Here is a 26,730-nt window from a genome sequence, read left to right on the forward strand (position 1 = left end):
CTAGAAAAGCGCTATATAAATGTAATGAATTATTATTATTATTATTATTATTTGAACAGTCAATAGCAAATACTTAAACTAATAACAAAACAGTAGCTGATTCAGAAGCGCCAGATTGTCATAGCAAAGTCAGAATTACCTCCTCTCCTAGGTTCACGAAACGGTCGTCCATAAAATGCATTGCTGTTCTGTTGTAAGTGATCCAAATAAAGTGCTTTTGCTTTCGCACTGAAACACACAGCGTCTCCCTGACATGGCTGTTTCAACACTAACTGCGGTTACTGAAACCATGCCTTCTTTCTTTGCGTGCACATTTGGGCGCGTTATGCAAATATTTCCACATAGTGAGGTAGATATGTGGGGGCGTGTTAGAATGAGCCGTTTTAGGGGGGCGTGGCAGAGTCTTAACTTTGATAAAGAATATCTCTTTGGTTTTGAGACTTTAGTCTTTGCAACTTCAGGGATCTTATCTATGCACAATCAGCTTGTAACACTCCAAAGAGAAAGGAAACTTGAAATCGCATCATATGACCCCTTTAAATAAGGCAAGCTAGTCCAGCGTTGTCGTAAATTAGCGTCGTGACTCGTGAGGGTCGGAAATGCCAAGCTAAATAAAATCACTTTACCCACAAAATTCAAGATATGAATTGGCCCTGTATGCGTTCTTGTTTTTTATATTTATAACATAAAGTTAAGCAATATCACACAAGCAAGAGTGGTTTCTCGAATATCAACACGTTTTATTGAACTGTTGTATGAAATATCTCAAGTTGATATCACAGTAAGTGACACAACATTGTCAACTTTGTTTTTGCTCTATTTCGTCAATGAAAATAGTTCCAAAGTAGAAATGTTGCGCTTCCGAGAAACAAACAGCCGTGTTTCAATTAATGAGTGAATCAGCCTTTTTGAATGAGTCGAGTTTTTTTTAAAAAGTCAGTGATTTCAGTGACCCATTCATAAAGACAAGTCACTTCTTCAAAATGAATCAGCCGGTTTGAACTAATCAGCTGTATGAAGGATTCAATGTCTTATTTTAAATGCATTTGATTAAAGAATTAAATAGTTACATTTACATTTATTCATTTGGCAGACGAGTTTATCCAAAGCGACTTTTTTTTTTTTTAGGAGGATGCTGTTAGATGCTTGCTCATGGAAGAGTTTCAGTTGTTTTTTGAAGATATTGAGGCCGGGATTCGGCTGTCCGGATGGAGTTAGGTAGGCCAGTAGGTGAAAGAAAACGTCCTTGAGAGTGATTTTGTGCCTCTCTGCGATGGGTGTTCTCATGTGTGTTCCCTACTCACTGCTGTGTGAACCTCATCAGAGGAGTTAGGTAGGCCATTCCACCAACAGGGTACGGTGAAAGAAAACGTCCTTGAGAGTGATTTTGTGCCTCTCTGCGATGGGTGTTCTCATGTGTGTTCCCTACTCACTGCTGTGTGAACCTTATCAGCATAGCAATGGTAGGAAAAACCATGTGCCTGAATGATGGGTCCCAGTGATGTAGTGTATAGAGAGAAGAGGAGGGGTCCAAGAACGGATCCCTGAGGAACCAGTGACCAGTTGATGTGATTTGGATACCTCTCCTTCTCAAGCCACCTTGAAGGACCTAACTGTGAGGTAAGACTCAAACCAGTGGAATGCAGTTCTGTTGATGCCCAGCGTTGAGAGGGTAGACAGAAGGATTTGATTTTTAACAGTGTCGAATGCAGCAGATCGATCCAGCAGAATGAGAACTGAAGATTTGGACTCTGCTCTTACACTCCATAGCACTTCAGGGACTGACAGTAAGGCGGTTTCAGTTGAATGGCCACTTTCAAATCCAGATTGGTTATTGTCCAGCTGGTTGTTCTGTGAGAGAAAGACACTTGGTTGAAAATGTGTTCAAGTGATTTTGCTATGAAAGGGAGGAGAGACACAGGCTTGTAGCTTTCAACAAACAAGGCGTCTAGTGTAGGTTTTTTTTAAGCAGTGGGGTTACCCGAGCCTGCTTGAAAACGGTGGGGAAAATGCCTGAGAGAAGAGTTGTTGATTTATGTGAGTGAAATCAGACGTGCAGGAGAAATAGCTTGTAGATGTGAGGGGAATGGGTCTAGAGGGCAGGCAGTAGGGTGGCTGGAGAGGATAAGTTTAGAGACTTCATCTTCTGTAAGAGAGAAGCCACACTAATGTACGTTATTGTAACCTGTACCAAAAAAAAAAAACTTTAATTAGCACTACATGTGTGATAGTCCATGCAGAATGGTTTAATTTCAGATGAAAATGTAGGCCAATACACTGCAAATCAACTTCAAAGTTGGACATGGACTGACTGATTATGCAGAATATTCTAATAGTAATTAACGTGAGCAGATTAAATAGAACGGAATATAAATTTATTGAAAGGCTAATTGTTTATGCATTTTTTAATATGAATTAGAATAGCTGGAGTACTTGGGAAAAACAGCTTGAAGCAGACACCACATGCATGATATCGGTTCACATTTACCATCATGGCAAGTTTAATTACAGTATTTGTAAGTATAAAAATATGCATACCTACAAACAGCTCAGACATTACTATGAATATCAAACAAACACTCATCAAATGAAACCATTTCATCAACTAGAAGCATTTGAAGTGAATTTAGATGACAAGCTTGTCTTTTTATTGATGCCAAAGGGCCGTCATTTTTTTAGAGCAAGGCACATAAATGAACCAGCCGTTTCAGAAAGGTGCTTTGAGAATGATGGGAAACAAAGCAAGACTGTAAAAGGAACAAAACAAGACAGCTCTCAATGCATCGCTTTTTGGCTCACAAAAATCTTAAATGCCAGACCATGAGTCCAAAACTTATAATTGAAACAAAAAATAAAGCTGTACAATACTGAAAAAGTTCACAAGTTCATTGAGAAGGAATGAGTTTATTCATCCTCAGCCTTTTTCTTTTTTTTCTTTTTCTTCTCCGCCCGTGTCGCATCAGCCTCCTCAGGCTCCGCCTCCACTGCGTCAATCTTCCTCTTCTTTTTCTTCTTGGCAGGTGTGGCCTCATCAACACCGTTCGTCAAGACGTCCTCGTCCTCTTTGACCTCCGGTTCCTCCTCAGCCGCCTGCTTTTTCTTTTTCTTCTTTAAGCCATCTCCGTTTTCCTGAAGAACAGAGGAAACCATCAACACCATGTATGAAATGGAAAAAAAAAAAAAACAGAACTTCCTCTGAGATGACCATGTTCTGCTCACTTCAGTGATCAAGCCCACTGAGTTGGGCCCGTCAATGGTCGGAGGAGCTTTGCTTTAGCATGACATGATATAAGACGGGTCCACGAGAAGGTCCAGCCTCCAGTATAGTCATGCTACTTGTGCTAAACACCACCGATGAAGTGTTACTCACACGTACCTCAGCCTCGCCGTTGCCTTTCTTGGGTTCCTCGTCATCTCCTTCTGCCGTGGAAAGAGCTTCCAATTTCCTCTTCTCACGCTTCTTTTTCTTCTTTTCTTTCTTCTCGAGCTTGCGCTTGATTTCGGCAGCCACCTCACTAGCCTGCGAGATAGAAAAATGTGAATGTATTTGCATTTGTACAAGCCCATTATAAAATATGAATTTTATAATGCTGTGTCAGGCTCATTAAATCAATTTTTGCCTCCATGTAGGAGTCAGGAGACGAGAGTCATCACTCACAGCACTTCCCGAAACTACAGTAACAATGATTCCTAGTGAGAAACCTTTAAAAAGGTATTATTAGCAATTAAAAGGTTCATACAGGGTGTCTACAGATATGAACAAGTTCAATTTAAGACTTAAGACCTTTTTAATACCACTTTATGTGAAATTTAAGACCAAGCCTGTGATGGAAATACACATTATATTACATGCGTATATGTAATATTTAACGAGTTTAAATGTAAAAAGAAAACAATATCACCAGTGTCAAAAATGCTATTTGTTATTACGATATACAGTGAACTTTTCATATCAGCAGACAATATCCCATACAAAATATTCCCACAAAACAAGTGTCGCATCACCGAGATTTTTGGTGGTGTAAACAATTTATTCTGAAGCAATATTTTCATCAGTTTTCTGTCAGCTATTACATACTTAAATCGGCATGTTTTTAATATTTACCACAGGATGTCATTTACCTTTATAAAGGACAATATTTTTTTTTTACCTTATTAAATGTATGCGTCATCTTTCAAGTCAAATTCTTACAATTGATCAAGAAATTTAATACACTACAGGGCTGTTACCAATCAAATTAAATAATTACAAAATTACAACAGCAATAAATAATGTTATGGGATTAATGTTGTAAATACTATTTTCGTTGGTGAAATAGAACAAAACAGTCAATTGTGTCTAAAATGTAAGTAACTTCATATATTTTACTACTTGCTTGTTGAACTAAAATCAATGTAACATTTGCAATCGTGAAAATATTCAGCAAAATAGATCCCTTGTCATGGTATGTTACTTGACTATATCATGCTATAAATAAACTAAACATTTAGAATTTTTACCTCAGTATGTTTGTTCTGTGAGTTTCTTTGTGTGCCGTTAAGCTCATTTGATTTGATTTCTCCATGAAAGTCTCTCACAGAGACAGGCAACACGAGCCTCAACAGCACGACATTGATAATAGAAATACACTATCCATTATCAATCGCTGTTTAAGCTGAATGTAATAAAATCAGACTTAAGACTTTTTAAGGACCCGCGGCCACCCTGTCATAAGGGCCTTTCGCACCGCTTTAGTTCCAGAACTAAAGGTACAGTACTAAAGTACTGGGACGATTTTGCGCGAACTATTTCCCAGTACTATTTAAAGGGTTGCATTCGCACCGAGAGTGTGTACTAAGAAGTGACGTAAGCCGGTCGACAGCGACGTCATTTGTGCGCGGCGTTCAACAATGGAAACAAAGAAGAACAACATTAACAACAGGAGGATGGAGGAGGCTGTGATTGGAGCTGTGTTTTTGTTGTGTCTCGCGGGTTTCACAATAATGGACATGGAAAGTCGACGTATACGTAAAGCGATTGAAAGAACGGAAAGGAGGACTAAGAATCTCCAACGACAACTGGCAGTGCTACATTTGCTACAAGTGCCTGCACTTCAGCGTCCGTCCATCTATCGCTGTTCTCCATACTTGCGAAATAAGTTGACACAATGTTTACAGTATGTTTACACGGCGTTTTAAATCATGGCGGGTGAGGGCTTTTTCGTACGCGTTTGGCCAATCCATGTCTACTAACATCACGATTAGTACCAGTTGTGCTGGTTAGACCCTGCTCCGGAGTAGGAGCTAATTTGGTTCTCGAAAAAGGCAGTCCGGTACTAAAATCGCACCCAGATCCGGCGGTGCGAAAACGCCAAAAAGTGGGTAGTTCCACAATTAGGTCTGGTACTATGAAAAGGTTCCCGCGGTGCGAAAAGCCCTATAGAGTAGGCAGCACTGCTAGCACTATTGAGCCTTAAGCAGCACAAGGCAAATCGCAGAATGCATGGCAATAAGCTCAGAATTAAAAAAAAATTTTTTAATCCAGGCAATGCAATGCAAAAAAATACCATGCAAAAAAAAAAAAAAAAAAAAAAAAAAAAAAAAAAAAAAAAAAAAAGGTATAGAGGGGGGGGGGGGTGGGGGGTTGTCCAAATTAGCTTGTCAAAAAAGTTTAATGTAATCTGTGCACTTTTTGCCTACTCAGAAAATGAGTTATATATAAAAAAAAAAAAAATTCCAATCGAGTTGATTTACTCATTTAACAGGTCAAATTATCACAAACTTTGTGTTTGGAATATTATGCCATTAGTTTAACAACAGCTAACATGTTAACTTGGCAAGTTATTTAGAGTTGTTACCATAACAAGTCATATAGGGTTGGGCCGATAAGACGATGCCATCGTCCATCGCCGATGGCTGACAGTCATCACGATGTTAAGCGATTAGTGATTTAGTGAGTTAGTGATTTCTCCCTCCCCCCACCCCCTCTCCTGCAATCCGCTGCATCCCAGTTCCGTGTTCGGAAAGGAAATGAAGTGTACTACGGAAACACTAAAGGGAATAAATAGCCTACGAGATGGGAGGATAAAAAAAACCACTTCAATACTTTTTCCTCGCAATTATATCGTTGGGTAAGTATAGGCAACTGTATATAAATTGCGGGCATCAGGGAGCCACTATTGAAACAGCTTTCGATTGCGTGCTCTCATTTTACTTTCACTTTTGAGATTCACGATCACAAGGACTCTATACTATGGAGCGGCAGTACTTACCACACATTTGACAAGATTAGATGTTTGTCATTGGTGCTCAGGATCTGCAAATCATTCGTCATCGTCCTATCAGACATTTCTCCTTACTCTGTATGCGGTAAGTGAACTTTCATGTACTGTAATGCAACAGGCTACCGCTAGCAAGCGGCTAAACTTTTAGTGGCTCCGTATAACGAGTCATTTGTTTCACACTTCGGGCACACCCCTAACCCCCCCCGCCGATGTCATCGTCCATCACGATGTTTCACTGTAGACAACATCCGATGCCAATTTGGTAGACATCGCCCAACCCTAATTTCATAGTCAAAGGTTTCATTTTAACTAGCATGCTGGCTAATAATCAGTTCTCACCTGTATAACAGCTTCTTTCATGACGTCCAGGTTTTTACGTGGTACCTCTCCTGTCTCATAGAACGCCAGACGTTCTTCTACCTGGTCACGCAGCTTGTCACCGAACACACTGGTGGGAACCTCTGTGTGAACAGAGAGAAAAAAAAAAAAGTCAAGCCAAGGACACACAAGTACTACTAAAGAACACCAAAGTGTTTGACCCAAAGTTCTGCTCAGAATGATCATCTCAACAACCACTGAGGTGGGTTACTGTTGACGAAAAATTAAAAGCATCATAGCAAGAACCAAGTAGCGGTAGCTAAAGAAATGAGGGGAGATGGGATACTCACCAGAAAAGCAGTCGATGCGTGATGCAATGGTACACTTGTTGGCCAGGTAACGAGAGATACGACCTTTGTTCTTGGCAGCTGCACGCCCGATGAATGTTGAATGGAAAATGAGACCGTACTTTGGCGTGTTTCCTCTGGTCTTCAGCGCCCTAATTCACAGAACAAAATCCATCTACACCACTTTTTTTGAGGGTCTACACCTTGTCAATTACATAAAAATCAAAATCTTTTGGTAATTGGGTAACTGAACTTGCATTCTGGAATGATATTAAACCAGTCATACTAATATTCTTCAGCAAAGACCCAAACACATCAACAGAAAAGTGCCATTTAAACATCACTTTCTGTCAATGATAGCACTCCAAAACAATTTAGGCCAAAACCAAAAATTGGTTGTTGAAATTGATGCACCACTATCAAAACTTACTGCTATAATTTAAACTTCTAAAGGTCTAATTGATGACGAGAAAGAATTAGTCTCGTCTCAACACAACATCTTCAAATGCATCTACCTCTCAAAACCCTCATCAGCTGCTCAGACTGGGGGGGGGTACGTGAGATTGAGTGGGATCACATTACGGCATGTTCATTGCCACACCAAATCACCCACTCCTGCTATGCCCCGGCCCTGCCATCACTGCAGCTGTGTGAAACCCCAGCAGGGAAGGGGAGCCCCAGTACCTGAACAGGGCCTTCTCTGCCCCCAGAATCTGCACAGTGGAGGCTGGATATTTGGCTAGGTTTGTCAGACTGCCGGCGTGAGAAATGAGACGAGCACCAACCTATTTAAAAAAAAAAAAAAAAAGTGACAAAACATCTATACACACCAACTTGATACTTCTACAGAATTTAAGAATTTTAAGAGAGGTTGCACTCACAAACAAGCAATTACAAGCTCATGGGAGGAAAAGAAAATTAAAGCATAACTGGAAAAACACTTATGGTCAAGTCTTAAAGAAATGTAAAAATTTTAGAATAAATTCACATAGATTGTAAATGGTACAACATACTACATTGATATACCTAAATGTCAAAGAAACCTCATAAAAAAAAAAATTTAAACAGCAAATTACGTTTAGTACAACAAACATTGTTATAAAATGCATTAAGTATATAATAATCTAAAAGAAACACGTACCACTTCACCAATGAGAGCTGCAAGATTTGGCGCCACCTGGCCCATTTTAGACTGCAAATACGCTTGCAGTTCCTGCCTGTAGCTTGTGAGGGACACAACACGACTGGAGAAACTCTCAATGTTGATCAAATCAATAGGAGATATGTCCATACCTTTATTACAATAAAAAAAACAAAAACAACTGATGCATAAACTTCTTCCTTAAATCATTGGCAAAATTAAACTAGTTGAGCTAAAGCGACTCAGTGAGGTACCCTTGTTCAGTTCAGCGAGGAATGCTGTCATCACATGATTTCAGTGGATTGACAGATTATAATAACATCATAACATCCAGGACAAACCCACATTAGGTTATAATAATGACATCGATGTGCACATCTTACCCATAGAGCTGCGGGATGAATCTAGGATGGCCTGAGCTTTGCCACTGTCCATTGTGATTTCCTCTATAGCTTCCAGCATCTCCTCAGTCAGTTCCTTCCTGTTCCCGATCATCTTGGCCAGCTTACAATACATACTATTATCATTCACTATCTTCATCAGTTCTGGAAAATGGTAGCCGTACCATTCACTGCACAGATACAAACAGAGAGAGAGTTCCAATAAATGAAAGTTCCAATAAGGGGCCATTCACACAGAACACGTCTTTAAGTCTAAAAAATGCGAGACGCAGCGCTCAGGAATGGTTTTAAAAAAAGCGCAGCGTAGAACGCGAGGGTCTCGAGACGTGCTTTTCAGCAATAACAACAATAGAAATAGGCAAACAGCAGAATTGATAGATACGAGTTTTGACATGGAAAAAAGAAAATAATTGCACCGGCTATCGCCTCCTCCGCCATGTTGCCATAATTAAAAAAAAAAAAAAAATTTGTCATGCTAACTTACTACTGTAAACAGAAGCTTGCAACGCTTGCCCCGCCTCCAAATTCTTCTGATTGGTCCACTGCTTTGGAACTGACATTGAGCAGCGCTGCGTGTAAACGGCATCTTAAACGCGGTGCTCATGTGAGAGTCATGACGCGAGCGTAACAGTCATGCACGTCCGTCAAGCGTGTGCTTACAAAGAAAAACAATGTAAAAGTAGCGCATTTGAATGGAAAAACGCATTCTGCATTAACGTTTTTTGTCCCCTGCACATTTTGGGGACAAAAAAAACAAAACTGTTATTTCTGGTACTTGTAGGGCCTCACAAATTGTTTGATTGGATCTTAATATAACCATGTAAAAAAAAAAAAGTGTGATTAAAGAAAAAAAAATTTTTTTTACAATAATTTTACTGTTTAAAATTAAGAAACCCAAGAAAAAAAATAAATAACAGTACAAGTTTAGTACAGTACTAAGTATGCCTGTCTTAATTTCTTCATTTTCAAATGTTAAACCGCCGAGCTATTATTTTCAATTTTGATGATTGCACTAGGACATATCATGATTTGGATTTTATTTTGAATAATCATACATCCCTAAGTTAAGTTTACTAGGTGCAAAACAACTTCCCACTCAAGGTCTGTCTCCCCCCTCAGGTTGTGTTCACTCCAGTCTGATGGACCAAACACTCCTGAGGAAGGACTTTACTGTCCCTCCACTTCCTGTACAGCCAGAGCACTAGGGGGCGCTGTCTGTGGTAAGCATTAGGAGGCTGCTGTATTTGTTTCCTGTAGTTAGATCAATCTAAAAACTCCAGTGAAAAACATCTTACCGCACACGCATGGAGAACGTGTTGATGTCTTTGTCCAGCTGATCGAGGAGGGCGATGGACTGGATGATCATGTTGTCCACTCTGTTGACATTGAACTTGACTTTGGCTCTGGAGTAGCTGTGACCCAAACCCAGCTGCGCTTTGGACGCAGCCTGAGAGGTGAGCCCCTTGACCAGGGAATGAAAGTGCAGACGCACACCTGTCAATCACAAGCAGGTGCATTAGAAACAGTCATTGCTGGACTCATAAAACCACACTTATTTTTGGCCTGTCTGTTCAGATTTTCAGTATAAAGCATCAGAAATCAGGTGGTCTAGGTACATCATTACAGCAGGCTTTAGAAAATGTTTGGAAATATGTATTTGCATATGTCATTTAAATCGGGATTTCAAAACTTTTACAAGGGGCCGCAAGGAAGTGCTAGGGTGTCCAGAGAAACACTGAGAATAGAATAAAAACAGTTATTAAATATAATTTAAAAAAAAAACTAACTTTCCAAATAGTTTACACATTATACAAATGTTTTACAGTAAAACTTGGGTCTTTCATACATAAAAATATAAAACTACCTTTTAAGTTTTAAGATCGAGGATGATAAAATTTTGGGTCTTTTTTATCTAAAAGATTGAAAACCCCTGATTTAAATAATCATGCTCTCTGCTCACCCCTTATTATTTCAGCTACAACGCCTCCAGTCTGAATGGACAGATTGAGCTCTTCTTGAAGCGCAGCACCAAGCTTAGCATCAGACACCCCCAACATTGCCTTCTTTTTACCTCCGGACGGAAGGTTGGTCTCCAAGAACAACTTGAGATCCGCATGGACAACTCCTGTCAGGATCAGATTAGAAACTAGGTGTGAGTAATTGAAGGTCACAATTTGTAAGTCAACATGTCAACCTCAGATGATCAGTTTGTAAGTACGCTGTCAACACAGTAATTCAGTGGATTGACAGATTATAGGTACATCATTGCATCCAAGAAGCAGTTTAAAATAAGACCTTCATCTCTCTTACCTTCTGAGACGGCATTGATATTTTCCAGTGCACCTTGGGCGGATTTAAAGGGGAAGAATGCACTCAGTTTGATCACACTACTGAATTTGCCCAGGTTTAAGACACTTTGCTCCACCTATGAAAGATTGAAAAATTAGTAATTTAGAAGACACTTAGATTTAAATTCAACTGAATTTAAAGTAATGAAACGAAAGTAGAAATACATCTACTCTTCCATATAATGACTCATCTGAGTGTAATGGATTACTGAAACATGAAAGGGAAAAAGAAGAAAAAAAAGTAGGGCGGCCCAAGTGATTAGAAAAGTGATGCATTTATCAGAAATATGTCACTTTTACATGAAAATCTAGTTTTCAAAATTATGAGGTCAAAAAAAAAAAAAAAAAAAAAATATATATATATATATATAAAAACCTAAAAGCATACATTATGCATTTTTCACCATATCTATAATGTGCATTCATTTTTCCTGCACATTTTAAATGATATACTTTTACAGATCTAATATCTTCTGCAATATATGCATAGCACATAGGTCATGCAGATTATTTTCAATGGTACTTTTATGGGTGGGTTACTTCTGGTTACCACTCCAGTTCTTCACCATGTTGTTGGTATGCATAATTTACTTCATTTCTGTATTTCTAAAATATACAAACCTGAGGTAGAAGCATTCCAATGTCTTCCACTTCTTTGACAGCGAATAACGCATATCCAGCTGCATGCTCGAACAACACGTGTAAAAGCACCTGAGAGAAAGAGAAGGTGAGATTATTGATCTGCACCAATACCATAAATCACTAATTATACCAAAAAGGAACAAAATCCCAAATGCTTCATTCCTACGTTAATAATCAAGCAAATAATACATTACAAAAGAATATTATGAATCTGATAGGATGGAATTGCAGGTCAACACCAGCACGCATGTAGCCCACATGGCGTTGGTACCTCCAGGTACAAAGCAAATGCTAAATTTTACATATTTAAAATGCTTATACAACATTGCGTAAGCAGAAGATAACAACAGTCGTTAATAAACCACCCCTGTGTAGATTTTATTGCATTAGAGTTTGAAGTAGGGATGGGCGGATCGATCCTTGAGTATCGATACTTTCGATACTGATGTTGTATCGAAAGGATCGATCCTCACATAAAAATATCGATTCTAAAGTGCATTTTTTTAAACATTAATTTTATTTACTTATCAAGAAATTCGGTGCATAAAATAAGCTTCTAAGTGGAAAAATAGACTATATTAGCGAATAATTGTGTTGGATAGAACCATTTCTCCTGCTCATCGGAACACACGTAAATGCTGAAAGACAGAACCAATCAATCACAGACAGCGTTTGCTGCTGACGCATGGCATGTGCTTGTTCAAATAGGGCTGCGTTTCCCAAAAGCATCAGAAGCGTAAGTACCGGTAGATCTTAAGAAACCATTGCCACATTATTACATTACATTGTTACTATATATAAAATTAATTCTGAAAAATGCATCACGGTTTCCACACAAATATGAAGCAGCAATAATAATAAAAGTTTCTTGAGCACCAAATATTAGAATTATGATTTCTGAAGATCATGTGACACTGAAGACTGGAGTAATGATGCTGAAAATACAGCTTTGATCACAGATGCATTTTAAATTACATTTTAAAATATATTAAAATAGAAAATCCTCATACAGCCTGCAGTGATTGATTAAATGCAGTTTGTATTGTGCGATCGCATCGTAATTGTGCTCAACAGACCAATCAAAGTAATTGTGATAACTCTGTAACATTAATGGCAATAAAGCGCAAAGATCTCTACAAACACGTACACTGGCCATTACAAGAGCACGATTTTAAATACAATGCAATCATGGTATTTAAATTATTGCAAAACACCAATCTGTTAATTTCTAAAGATTTCATAAAAAATCATGCATTTTTACCATGTTTACTGATCTCGTGCGCCACGCACGAGGGAGCGTTTACACCAAATACACAAAATAATGTTCTTTTTAGCAACATCATATGACCCCTTTAAGTCAATGGATAATGAACAATTTCTGTTGAATATTTGCTATAGGCCTATATTGTATGAAACAAGTGTCGTGTCATAAATCTGATTGGCTGATGTTAAACTGTTGTTAGTCCTTCCTGTTTAAATGAAACTTCACTGGTCCTGATATCAGTCAGATTACCAGATTAGACATTTAATTTCACTCCTTCCAGGAAACCAGGCCGTTTCTGCTTCTCAGGGAAGCAACACTATAGTTACTCTTGTTCTCTTTCTTGTTCACTTTATCTTCCTTTCGTTTGTAACAATCAATGTTATTGTGCCTTTAAGGCAACTAAACATCCATGTTATGCATAGAGATGTGGAGTAGCTCCCTTGCACAGCTGCACTTCAGGGGCGTTTGTGTAATTTTTCCAGAATTGCAGTAAAAATGAATAGCACTAACACGTTTTTTCCACCTACTCTGGAAACTAGTGCACTAGTGCAGCCAGAGGAGTTGGCAGGAAGCAGTTATTGATGTGAAAAGTTGTGTGTTGTTTAGAACAGGATTGATAGTCAACTCACTTTGAAGAAGAAAAAGCCGACCAAGTTGAAGAGGAATCGGATAATAAAGTTGTAATTTCTCATTACGTCTGTCATAACTACACCTGGATGCACAGAGTTTGCCGTCACACCTGAAACACACACAAAACCATGGTTTTCAAAACAAATTCAAAACAGTCAGTGGAGTCAGAAGTGCTCAGAATTTGCTCTTTTCACAGCTCAAAATACTTACAATTGCTTAGACACTAAAAGTGGTACTTGAGTCCAACTCAGTGAAACCATTCACTCATATACTGTACATACTGCTTATACAGTGTACAGTGCACAGCATAAATGAGTACACCCCCTCTGATTAGATATAAAAGATGTATTTTCTTAATGATCACTAAAATTTGTTAAGTTTCAGAAGGGGTGTACTCATTTATGCTGTGCACTGTATATGTGCATATGTATGTATGTGCGAGTGCTATGACAAACTCCTGTGCACTCCACTGCACACTGAACAAGCAATACTGAACAATATTGAATCATGAAGCAATGTCAAATCTAATAATCAAAATCTAATTGTGACTTTCTGCTCATTTTCTCATGGCAGCAGCAGTCGGTCAAGTATAATGAGTTGTGGTTTGAACGTGTACCTGTGCCCTGAAGCCTGCGTGCCAACTCGTTGGTCCAGATGACGTTGTGCAGCTTGGTTTGGTTATATGCAGCATCCATCACATGCTTTAGATTGTGACCACGGAAATGATGAAAGTTTACCTCACCTTTCCAGTGATTCATAGACGAAACATTTACGATACGAGCTGGAGCTGATTCCTTCAAAAGGTCTGTATGACAATAAAAAAAATGTGTTACTCCCAGAATCCAGATGTGACTTTTCAAATGAATATTTTATCCAAAAATTTAAATTTGCTGAAAATGTATTCACCCTCAGGCCATCCAAGAAGTAGATGAGTTTGTTTCTTCATCAGAACAGATTTGGAGAAATTTAGCATTGCATCACTTGCTCACCAATGGATCCTCTGCAGTGAATGGGTGCCGTCAGAATGAGAGTCCAAACAGCTGATAAAAACATTACAATAATCCACAAATAATCAACACAACTGCAGTCCATCAATTAACATCTTATGAAGTGAAAAGCTGTGTGTTTGTAATAAATAAACCCATCATTAAGGAATTTAACATTCAACTATTGCTTATGGCTAAAATATGAGTAAAATATGAGTCTTCTATCCATAGTATTGCTTTCTCCAGTGAAAAAGTCCGGACCTCCAGGAATTGAGTTTGACGCCCCTGGTTTAAAGTTAAATGCCTTAATGATGAATTTGCTTCTTACGAACTCACAGCTTTTCACTTCACAAGATCAACTGATGTACTGGAGTCGTGTGGATTACTTGTGGATTGTTGTGATGTTTTTATTGTGTTTGTAAAGTTTGGACTATCATTCTGACGGCACCCATTCACTGCAGAGGATCCAGTGGTGATCAAGTGATGTTACATTTCTCCAAATCTGTTCTGATGAAGCAATATCTTGGATGGCCAGAGGGTGAGTAAATTTTCTGCAAATTTTCATTTTGGGTGAACTATTTCTTTAAGATCTAAAAAAAGGCATTAGCAATTGGAATGCTGTCTGACCTAAAAGCAAACTGGTGAGCAGAAACGGCCCAACATGGTTGGTTGCAAAAGTGATTTCCAACCCATCTGCAGTGATCTTACTCGGTAGGCCTGTAGGTATTAACAAACCTTGGTTTGTATGGACATACAAATGAATATATGAGAGATGGAGAGAGAGAGAGATGGGCATTCCACCTGAGGCCCCTGCGTTATTGACCAGCATATGTAATTCCTTCTCTTCCTCCACGATCCGTGCTGCAAACTTCCGCACAGAGTCGAGCGACGAGGTGTCAAGCAGACGCAGATGTACGTTCTGGTTCCCAGTACTTTCTCTGATTTCTTGTAGCGCTGCAGTCCCACGAGCCTCACTCCGGCACGCCAGGATCACCCGCGCCCCACGACGAGCAAAGTCCAGGGCAATGAATTTCCCAATACCTAAAATATAACAACAAAAGGTGAATGACACAGTAGTATTCGGGAATAAGAAAGTGAGTAATTATGACTTAACATAATTATGTATGACTTTATGCAACACAATAGCACGTCAAAACTGTTTAAGATATAAAAATATATCTTATCTTTTATCATCATCATATCAAACTTAAATTAAGCTCCTACCACAGTCCACAGGAAAGAAAAATCACAATAACAAAAGAGATGTCAATATAACCTTCAATGAATTTCTCCATGACTGTATATTATTTGAGCAATTCTATACAGAATCATTTTATAATAATTGTATGCTCATTTATATTTGTTTCATTATATTTATATATTTTCTATTCTGTTTCTCTATTTTAACTTTTAAAAATTCTCCCAGGGATCATCTGAGCCAAATTACCTAAACATTCAACCACTGAGTTTTTGAACGCCATGACCTAAACCAGTCACTCCAAACGCAACAAATGTGAAACATCTGGTACAGATTGGCACGAGCCTGCAGCTAGTTTAACAAGTTTTAGCAAGACAGAGCTGTTCCACGACTCTGCGTAAATATGAAAACAAACAAGTTTAGGTTTTATACACACGAAACATGTCTTGAACTTCGTTATAATTTTTTCGTCACAATATTTGTAGTTTCATGGATACTCTGTGTCATTCGTCTTCTGCGTAAAAGGGTCTTCCACAATTCTACTCAGGTAGGCGTTTGTGTGCTCACCACCATACATTAAAATATCATTCATTTTCATTTTTAATGGTAAAAGTTTGATTCTCACCCGTGTTAGCTCCAGTCACAATCGCAGTTTTCCCTTTTAACTTAACGGGACAAGCGCGCGGGTTCCACGGTGCTTTCCGCTGCGCGCGTACAATTATGGCCAGGATCGCCGCTGAAACCATCCATAACGGATGGGAATACATGTCACTCCACTGCCAGTTCATTATCAAGTCTGCGTGCCTCTGTTAAAATCCTCGGTTTATTTAAGAGACGATGTGCCGAGCATAATCCGAGTGACCCTGGCACGACTGCGCCCAATGCGTGCGCACAGGGCAAAGACTGTAAACGCATAACTCAAGACAATCTATTCCCGTCATTCACTGATAGTAAACACTGACTTCTCTGGGGGTGTGGAGTTATATGAATGTATCTCTGAGGAGAACTTAAAAGTTTCGATGGCATTTTATTTTCCTCTTGCTTACCACTGTATAATGCATAATAATGAATAATGTAATGTTTTTTTAAAAATGCTTACAGTTTTTGAAACTATGCCTCCATTTCTCAAAACTCTACACACAAACCCAGAAAACACACACACAACATGCAAAACGTCACACATATTTTGCAAAAGCAAACTCTTCTTTCAAAACTATTTGGCAGAATGTGATACATTTGTGTAAAGAAGCAATCTGATTGTGAACTAGTGCAGTCTTTCAACATACAGTTTGTCAGGAAAATCATGAGGTCAAGTTGCCTGAGGTGATTTGTTGTACCTCAGATTTCCTTTTCTGCTGTGTTCAGCATTCGTCTGAGCAAACAGCATAGCAATTCCTAGGAAAAAAGGATAAAACTGGCTTATACGGGTCTGTTGTGAGATAGAAATCTCTTAGATCATCTGGCAAAGCGCAGTTGTTTTTCTGGAAAACACAGGAAAAACACACCTGATGTAAACATACCCACATTAAAGCTCTGCTTTGAGAATATTCTCTGTTCAACTGAAATTCCTCCATACTTGCTCCCAAGACAGAAGGCATCGCTTTTCTGCAGGGGGTTTCTCTACAAATCCTACATCCAGCACACCTGGGAGGTTCTCTGCCAAACACATGAATGCAATGCACATATATTTATAAGCATTTAATCAATCATTAAATAAGAAATGAATCTCTAGCCTAACGATAATTGACCTGGTTTGCATTAGTGCTAAGACAGCAACCCTAATTAAGAAAAACAAACATATTAATCCACCCTAAGCTGCTTTGTTGGTCTTAGATGGTCTCCCAGTCTGGCCAAGCTGGTCATCAGCTGGCCTCCCATCCTGACCATCTAAAACGTACCTAAAACCAAAGCAACCCGGGAGACCATGCAACCTATTGTAGGATGCTGTCTATCATTATTTATATTAAACATTGTCCACTCACCCAAACCCCGAGTAATACCGAGGGTGAGTCTATCTACAAACCCCTTGTATGTCTTGTCATCTTTCACCTCCTCCATTCCAAAATAACACAAAAAGCATCTAATCTATATACTTACAGGTGCATCTCAATAAATTAGAATGTCGTGGAAAAGTTCATTTATTTCAGTAATTCAACTCAAATTGTGAAACTCGTGTATTAAATAAATTCAATGCACACAGACTGAAGTAGTTTAAGTCTTTGGTTCTTTTAATTGTGATGATTTTGGCTCACATTTAACAAAAACCCACCAATACACTATCTCAACAAATTAGAATAGAGATGCACCTGTAAATGTCATTGATTCGCTTGCTGCATAGACACACCGACGGATGCTGAGGTTATCAAGCACGCGGAACCAAAACACTGTGGTTCTCCGCTCCTATTGGCTGAGAAAATTACAGATACGTGATTTGACCAATAGTATCCTAGATTGGCGGGTGCAGCATGTGAATGTTATCCAATCACACTAACCAGAGATGAAAAAGAGGAGGAGCTCTTGCGCGTAATCTGGAAGTGGCGGTTGTTTCAGTATGGCGTCTGTTGCTGAGGGCGCAAATGGCAATGGATTTGACTGGATTCATGACAGTATCCTAACATTTTTTTCGTATTTTTGTTCGATGAGTCAGTTTAAATGAGTTATATTATTATAATTTAGCAAGCATAAAGGTCAACCGTGGTCCGTGGTCAGTGTTTATGAGAGAAGGGAGCTAATAACTTATTAACGTTAGCGGATTTTCATTGTCAGTTTAACCGAACTCTAGTTTTAGACTAAAATCTAAAACACGACAACTGCAGCTTTATGTACTAAAAGTTTTAGTACATAAAGCTGCAGTTGTCGTGTCTATACATTTACTGTACTGAATTTCATTTATGTTATTAGAAAGAAACATAGACTGCAGTGAATTGTAACCGCTTTGTAATGTACAAGTAAGTATACATCTCTGAAATGTAGAACAATATGCTACATTACAATGCATTACAGCAGCATCACATAACTGCATTTTACCACGTTGATTGGAGTACTACTGTATTAATGCTGCAGTCTTATTCTATTTAATATTTTTAGACTGTTAGCTGATAGACTCTGATAGATTATTTTTATGGTAGACTGCTGTTTCTGCTGTGTTTTCTTTAACTTGCATAGAATCAGATGAAGAGCAGCAGCCCATGGTTTTTGTTACAGGTGAGTCTTGGATTTATGTCAGTTTTAATGTTTTGGACTGATACTGTCAGATACTAAAATATCAATACTTGTTCATTATTCTGACAACTCATGTTTGACATTTGAAAACTGTCACTCCCATTCTCTCTTAGGGATGAGCAAGAATGCTGTTCTGAAGGTTGGGTCTGCAAATAATACAGAGGGAAAGATAAAAATGAGAGCTAGCGGCATGGATAAAAGTAGGAAAAAAACAGGATTGTATTCGGCAATGCAACGTGCTGAGATGGTGGTGGGTAAAGCTTCAGATCAGAAGCTGCCTTCTGTTGTAGCCAAATCCAAGATCACTACACCCGCACCAGAACCAGACCTGCCTCCTCTCACTTCAGCTCAGGTGAGCGTTGAAAAATGAATATTTACAGTGTATGTGAGGTGAAGTGCCTCTGTTGTCTGCAGGGATGCAAACTTGCCACTTTTTGCTGATTATCGCCGTTTTGAATCTGCGTGATCCACCAACAAGCTTTCCAAGTTTGTAATGAGAATTGTTTATAAATCTGTTGTCAACAGTGATTTTCCATGTTTTTTTTTTTTTTCATTTTCTAATTATTACTATTATTTTTTTTATCATCATTATCATTATTCTATGGTCATATTGAATGGGAATGAACAGTGTGAATGTGGCCTGACAGCTGAAGTAGAGAGAGATACTTTTTAAATCTTCATGCTAAATGGAATGAAAATCCACATTTTAAAGCTGACATTTAAAAACAAATCTTCCTCTCTACAGTGGTTGCATCTTTGTCACCTTTTTTATACCCCTGATTAATTTGCATCCTTGTGTCTGTAATTAATTCAACTCTAATCATTTAACATACACTACAGTCAAAAGTTAATTCTTTATCATTGCTAATTTTCACATGTTAAATAATACATTTATCAACTTTATGAAACTGATGCCAAATAGAAGTATGAAAATTATGTAGTGAGTAGTGACCAAAATATGTTTAATAAATTCAGAAATATCTTTTATGCGACCTATAATTGAATGTATGTTGGACACTTTTCTTTAATATCCACTCCAGCATCCACTTAAAAATAGTAAATTAAAATAAATGTAGGAATTCAATTCATATTCTATTTGCTATATTTGTCTGCATTTTATGTCTAGCAGGCTTAGATCAAAAGTTTTTTGAGCTCCTGAGAAACATGCAAGTGTGTCTGAATTATTGACTGGTACTATATTATGAATATATTATTCATCACAATGATTATCTTCCGATTATTTTTTTTCTTTTCATGATTTCAGTGACAGTGCTTTTAATTAGGATGGTTTCAGTTTGCTTTTCTTTAGATTTTAGACATTTTGTGCATACTAATCTTTGGGAATCTAATCTTTTTTTTAGTGTTTTGTGCCATGAGTATTGCATTTTTTTAGAATGACATGTCAGGTTAAAAGTTGACACCCATCTTGACACCCATGTTTTTGTAAATGTCCCCTTAAGAAATACATCCAATCAGGGCATTGTGAACCTGAAACCATCTTAATAATTCAGAGCTTCAATAAGACAGATTGGTCAACTAATCAATTTCGACAATGTGTTGTTTTGCATATACTCTGCAAAACTGTTAATATTTGCATAATTATGTCTTTATCAAACATCACCTTGCATGAACTAATATTTCCTTCAGGAAATGCAAATCTAATTCTCTTTGGCAGTCATAAATTCATACGGTTATTTTTTAGGATGTACTAAGAATCTAACCAAGTTTGTTCATTTGAGTTGTACAGAAATTTGTGTTCTATAGATGTGTGGAAATAAAATTTAAAAGTGTATGTTTTGGACTGTAGACTCTCTTCAGCACTGCTCAAGCCAGAAGTAAGCCATCATTGAAGGATCTCTGCCCAGAGGACAAGCGTCGGATTGCAAATCTCATCCAGGAGCTGGCCAGGTAAAGTCCTCTCATTATAGTGATCTGATACTTTTTAGACTGAATGAATGATTACAGTAGCCTTCAAGCCAATGTGATTTTCTGTGCATAGTGATACAGCTGTGTATCTGATCTGTTTTGTTTGTGTTTCTTTTCAGAGTTAGTGAAGAAAAAGAGGAATCTGTACAGAAACTCAGGGATGAACAGGAGACGTTTGAGAAAAAAATCCAACATCTAGAGCAACAAAACCAACTCATCATACAAGAGAGAGAAAGTATCCTTTTAAGACAAGCAAGGAAGCAGTAAGAATGTTCTGGTTGAGTTTAAATGATGCCATCAATTGCACCAAATTAACATTGATTACATTTTAATGGCAAACCCTTGGGAAGTCAGTGGGAAATCCCCCCCCCAACAGAAAATTTTTTCTGTTAATGGCAGTAATTATTTATATATTAAACATATATTAGCTGTTATCCTTCCTAGAGATGTTAATTCAGAATCATACATAACATATTCATTGTTATGTGAACTTTTCAAATTATTTGATTAATGCATTACTGTTCAAAAGTTTGGTATCTAATATTTTTTCGAAAGAAGCCTCTTATGCTCACCAAGGCTGCATTTATTTGATAAAAAATACAGTAAAAACAGTAATATTGTGAAACGTTATTAGAATTTAAAATAGCCATTTTCTATTTTAATATTTTTTTTAAAATGTAATTTATTCATTTGATAGCAAAGCTGAATTTTCAGCAGCCATTACTCCAATCACATGATCCTTCAGAAATCATACTTACATAATTATACTGATTTGTTGCTTGAGAAATATTTCATATTATTTGCAGTGTTGAAAACATTTGTGCTGCTTAACATTTTTGTGAAAACCGTGATACATTTTTTCAGGATGTTTTGATCAATAGAAAATTCAAAAGAACAGCATTTATTTGAAATAGAAATCTGTTATAAATGGCTTTGCTGTCACTTTTGATCAATTTAATCCATCCTCGCTGGATAAAAGTATTAATTCCTTTATTAAAAAATTACTGATGCCAAATATTTGAATGGTAGTGCAATTCACAATACTTGACTCAGACTGTTGTGTATATTAGACTGACAGGGGGCAGTGTTGTCTAAGCAGTGGATCTGTGTTCAGCCTAGTCGTGACTGTTATAGGAGCAATATAACCACAGGACGTCATTGAGATGCTTTTCGAATTACACTTGCACTTGAAGGGGCGAGGATTCACTTTCTTTGGCGTTATGTGTCATATTGGATGACACTAATATTGCATTTTTTCATTGAAGATGAAATAGGCTTTATTTGCAGCAAGATTGTGTGAAATGTGTGAAATGTGTGAAACAGACAAACGACAAAGAGCATTCACACTGTGTTACGTTTAATATTTACTCTTTTAGATGCCAGTTTTTGAGCTCAGGGATCAGACCCGTCCTTGGTTTGGGTTGAACTGCTTTTAATTTTCATTTGAAATTGAAAGAGCTGGCACCAATCACATGACCACTGGGATCGGCGTGGGTTACTTCTCGTGCCAACCTGTCATCCGGCTGGCACATCACAAACTTCGCACAGTTCGGATGCTCCCTTTTTTCCTTGAGGTTCTGCCAGCTTTGGTTATCTTGCTCTGGTCAAAAGACATGGCGAACCATCAGTTTCACCCAACACTGTGAAATATGAAGAGCAATCGCAGACTGCTAAATTGCAGATTTGGCAGGCGAGCTCAGAAATTAGGCGGGCTCAACTCAATTAAACACATTTTTGCTCCACGGCCTGGCATTTCCACTAAAATTCAAAACTCCATTAAAAAGAGATTGTAGTGCAAGACAAACTCTATGAAAGCCCCCTGCGGAGACAGGATGGTCTCTAAAGGTATCAGACAGATGCTGGCCCATGGAGCTGTTCTTAAAGGTTAAGGGGGACGGAAAAAGACAAACTGAGTTATGAGGGTCTGTGTAGAATAATTGCACGCATCGTCTCCATCTCATCTGCCAGGATTGCGATTATCAAGAGGAAATATCTCCGTAGGAGGGGGGGGAAAATTATAAGTTACATTCTGTGCGTAGGAAGAATTTGAAGCTCGTGTACGGAATGAAATTAGAATTTTCTCAAGCCTGTCTTTGGCATTCTACACCACGTCTCTGAGCGGTAGATTCTATTACAGAGAAACTCACAATCTTTGTTCTTCACAAGGAATTTACATCAAGACGCATGGAAGACACAAAGGAGAAGTTGAATGCATTCATCAGTATCATTAATCTTATTGAAGTTTGCGTGGTCACTTTTCCGAATGTTGCGGATGGATCAGAGGAGCACAAGTCCTTTTGTAATAGTTTGTTTGACTAGTTCCGAGTCCATGCATCCCAGTGGGATGAGCTTAGGTGGGGTTTAAACTCTCACAGAAATGCCACTTAATCACAAACTCACTGCTCGCATATTGTTTATGACCAATTAGTTTTGTAGACACACTGATAATTGGAAGTAATAAACCACATGCTCGCAGTCTCACGATATATAAATAATCAAATCATCAGTGGCTTGGTGAGTCATTTTCGCTGTTATTTAAATCGAAGCGTGCAGTTGTGTGAACTGTCCTCCTATTGATTTACATCTCAACCTACACATGCAGACCATCCGGCCGAGAAGCCCCGTAAAATATTCTCCTCTGCACAATTTTGTTGTACCTCGAGGTGGATTTCATTATTTTATTTCTGCGCCAGCTGACAGGGGAGTGAATCATGTTGACAGCGGCTGTCTGAAATATCGAATGCAAACTCTGATTTTGTGTATTTTTGGACAGGGGGTGGAGACACACCATGCCTGCAGCTTTCTTTTCTCCTGATGTAGGCCCTCGGAATGAGCTCTGATTGGCCGGCAGCCAACAGAGGTGCCTGCGCTGCGGGAAGCGGGAGAGAATCTTATCAGTCCCGCTCCAGTCGCTCCAGATTACCAGGCGCTGAGCGTTCCCGCAAACCCTTCTGTTAATGTATTAATATGTGTGTTTACGCCCAACCTGTCTATCGTAGTATCAGAAGCCTCTCGTCAGCTGCGAGGTAGATGCCTGTGTGCGATGCGCTTTATCTACGAGACGGGCTCTCTTTTCTCATTACAAATGAGAGGCCTATTTATGGTAAGAGTTCTTTTTGAACAGTTACTCATTTCATACCTGCTATTACACAGTGGTTTGACATCCAGCTGTCATGAAGGACAGTGTTTGTTGGCACTTCAGGATTTGATATCCCCTTGAATCATTTCATTTTAGACAGTCAATGATCTTGAATGAGCTACAATAATAAACCCTGTGAATTTAGGTTAGATATTTCCACCTACATCCTTAACAAAGACTTAAGCCTGTGTTATACTTTCCATGTGCGCGAATCCACTATGGTATGCGTGACGTAAAAATCGTCATCGGAGAGTGTGCGCAGAGGCTCCGCGCAGACATCCGCGTGCGTGCCTCCCATTTTTTGTTGGTGCTTTTGTAGCCGACGCACGGTCAGTAGGCTACAAAAGCACCAACTGCGCAAGCGCAGGCTGTGTGAATAAGCCCGTTGCTACTTGAACCTGTACAATCCGTCGATAAAACAAGATAAAGACAGCCAGATGTGCAATAACTGGGCAATTGTTTGTTCACATGTTTGTTTACTGTTCAAGCCGATCTACTGCGCATGTATGGAGCACGTCCGCGGAGCGTACCATCAGCGTATGCTTTCGGTAATATAAATACAAGTAGTCCGCGTCCGCGCTGTCCGTGTACGCGTCCGGATTGCTCATGCGGAAAGTATAACACAGGCTTTAACAGTCAGTTTGAGTCATTGAGCTCTCTTTTTGTGATCTGACCATCTAGAACAATGACCTGACCTTATGTGGAGTTACACTACCTTTTAAAAGTTTGAGGTTGTAAGATTTTTTTAAAGGGGTCATATGATGCGATTTAAATTTTTCCTTTCTCTTTGGAGTGTTACAAGCTCTTGGTGCATAAACAGCCAACTTGCCTCAGTTCCATGACAGTTTTCCAGCGTCCCGCCTCCACCCCAACACCTCATTACTAATCTAATTTCATCCCATTCTTGGGATGGGGGGGCAGTTCTCTGGGTTCGGGCTTTAACCCGAGCTCGAAGCCCTCCCTCTGGACAGCATGCCAAATATGCTACTAATTGCTCAATCACATTATATGTTAATGAGAACTCGTGAAATGGTAAGGGGCGTAACATTTCCATCACACGCTTGAGGTATTCGTTCAATCACAACGCACTGGATAGCTGGCCAATCAGAGCACACCTTGCTTTTCAGACCGATGAGCTTTGTAAAAATCGACGCGTTTCAGAAAGGCGGGGCATAGAGGAGAAACAATAATTTACAATATGTGGAAAATAATGTGTTTTTTGAACCTTAAACTGCATAAACACATTTCATAACACCAAATACACAAAATAATGTTCTTTTTAGCAACATCATATGACCCATGTTTTTGAAAGAAGTCTCTTATGCTCACCAAGACTGCATTTATTTGATCAAAAATACATTATAAACAGATGTAAAAGAACAGTTTTCTGTTTTAATATATATGAAAATGTAATTTATTCCTGTGATGGAAAAGCTGAATTTTCAGCATTTTTACTCGTCTTCAGTGTCACATGATCCTTCAGAAATCATTCCAATATGCTGATTTGCTGCTAAAACATTTTTTATTATCTATGTTGAAAACAGTTGTGCTGCTTAGTATTTTTTGGTGAAACCATGATATTTGTAATGTTCCAAAGAATAGCGTTTATTTGAAATTAAAATGATAAATGACTTTACTTTTGATCAAATTAATGCATCCTTGTTGAATAAAAGTATAAAGTTCTTTCAAAACAAACAAACACAAAAAATCTTACTGAACCCAATCATTTGAATGGTAGAGTATTTGTAATGTTTTGAGTCCAGAATCAACTTTATTCTGCTTCAATAACTAATATTGGGGTAAAACAAAAGCAGATGGAATTTGCAAATTTGATTCACCAGAGGACTTTATATTGCATTTCTAATTACCATTTGAAACCTATAAATATAATTAATCTTTTAATATATAATATAATAAACTATAAAAAAAAAAAAAATTAATTATTATTAAATTAATTAATTATAAATTATAAACCGGTAATTGGGGGATATTAGAACCAATCACTTTCTTGGCTCTTAACTTAGTTTTTATAGTCGGGTATATTTAATACTTCAATAATCTGACACTGAACATTAACACAGAGTTAGTCATTTGTAGTAATTGTATGGCTAATTTTAATTACAGATTTGCTTCTCATTCAAACTGACAGCACTGATATCAGTCAATCAATTTTTTTATATAACAAATTCACATGTATGTTTGAATACTGAAAGCAGTATATAATTTAGCAAAATGTTACCAAGATGCAAGCAATAGCATGCAACAAAACAAACTGAAGAGCCTTTATGACCCATATGACTTTCTTCTGTAGAACGCAAAAGAGGATATTTCAAGACAACATTGACTTTCATTGTATGGACAAAAAAAGGTGTTCTGCAAAGAAAAAGTCATGTAGGTCTGAAATAACATGGGTGAGTATATGATGAAAGTAAATGATTAGTTTTCGTCCTTTGGTAAACTGTTCCATTAATGCACCATATTGCTTGGCAACTGTGAAGAGATTATTATAAATACTATAAATACAAATACTATATTACTTAAAGGGGTCATATGATGCGATTTCAAGTTTTCCTTTCTCTTTGGAGTGTTACAAGCTGTTCGTGAATAGATATGATCCCTAAAGTTGCAAAGACTAAAGTCTCAAACCCAACGAGAATTTCTTTATAAAAGTTAAGACTCGTCCACGCCCTCCTAAAACGCCTCGTTTAAACTCGCCCCCACGTCTGCGTCACTGTGTGGGAAGATTTGCATTACGCTGCCCAAATGTTTGCCACCGCCGCCATGTCGTGGAGACGCTGTGTGTTTCGTTGTGAAAGCGAAACGACTTTGTTTGGTCTTCCAAAAGAGGACACAACTAGAAATCAGTGGTTAAGTTGTATTTACAACACTGTTCCAGAACAGTTCA

General features: G+C 38.2%; 2 protein-coding genes and 1 pseudogene across 3 annotated transcripts; 1 reads left to right on the forward strand and 2 right to left on the reverse strand.

Moving 5' to 3' along the window:
- Positions 1–2,473: 2,473 nt before the first annotated feature.
- Positions 2,474–12,758, reverse strand: LOC107754636 (nucleolar protein 56-like). Its single transcript, XM_016571176.1, has 12 exons — positions 12,722–12,758; positions 11,440–11,529; positions 10,781–10,895; positions 10,431–10,595; positions 9,766–9,964; positions 8,453–8,640; positions 8,070–8,221; positions 7,613–7,713; positions 6,932–7,080; positions 6,603–6,724; positions 3,377–3,520; positions 2,474–3,129 (listed from the first exon to the last, which is right to left on the reverse strand). Exons 1-12 carry the CDS (start codon positions 12,722–12,724, stop codon positions 2,905–2,907), a joined length of 1,653 nt encoding a protein of 550 aa, XP_016426662.1. The 5' UTR covers positions 12,725–12,758; the 3' UTR covers positions 2,474–2,904.
- Positions 12,759–13,329: 571 nt separating this feature from the next.
- On the reverse strand, positions 13,330–16,461 carry LOC107754644 (retinol dehydrogenase 12-like). Of its 2 annotated transcripts, XM_016571184.1 has the most exons (5): positions 16,164–16,461; positions 15,142–15,381; positions 14,968–15,057; positions 13,971–14,159; positions 13,330–13,463 (listed from the first exon to the last, which is right to left on the reverse strand). In XM_016571184.1, the coding sequence occupies exons 1-5, from the start codon at positions 16,324–16,326 to the stop codon at positions 13,345–13,347; spliced, it is 801 nt and encodes a 266-aa protein (XP_016426670.1). In that variant the 5' UTR covers positions 16,327–16,461; the 3' UTR covers positions 13,330–13,344. The 2 variants fall into 2 exon arrangements, with proteins under 2 accessions (XP_016426670.1, XP_016426668.1); XM_016571182.1 differs by having other exon boundaries at positions 14,968–15,381.
- Positions 16,462–18,035: 1,574 nt separating this feature from the next.
- Positions 18,036–26,730, forward strand: part of LOC107754637 (protein hinderin-like) — a 32,429-nt pseudogene continuing 23,734 nt past the window's right edge.

This window comes from Sinocyclocheilus rhinocerous, unplaced genomic scaffold (assembly GCF_001515625.1).
Source record: "Sinocyclocheilus rhinocerous isolate Xijiao unplaced genomic scaffold, SAMN03320098_v1.1 scaffold1373, whole genome shotgun sequence".
NCBI lineage: Eukaryota > Metazoa > Chordata > Actinopteri > Cypriniformes > Cyprinidae > Sinocyclocheilus > Sinocyclocheilus rhinocerous.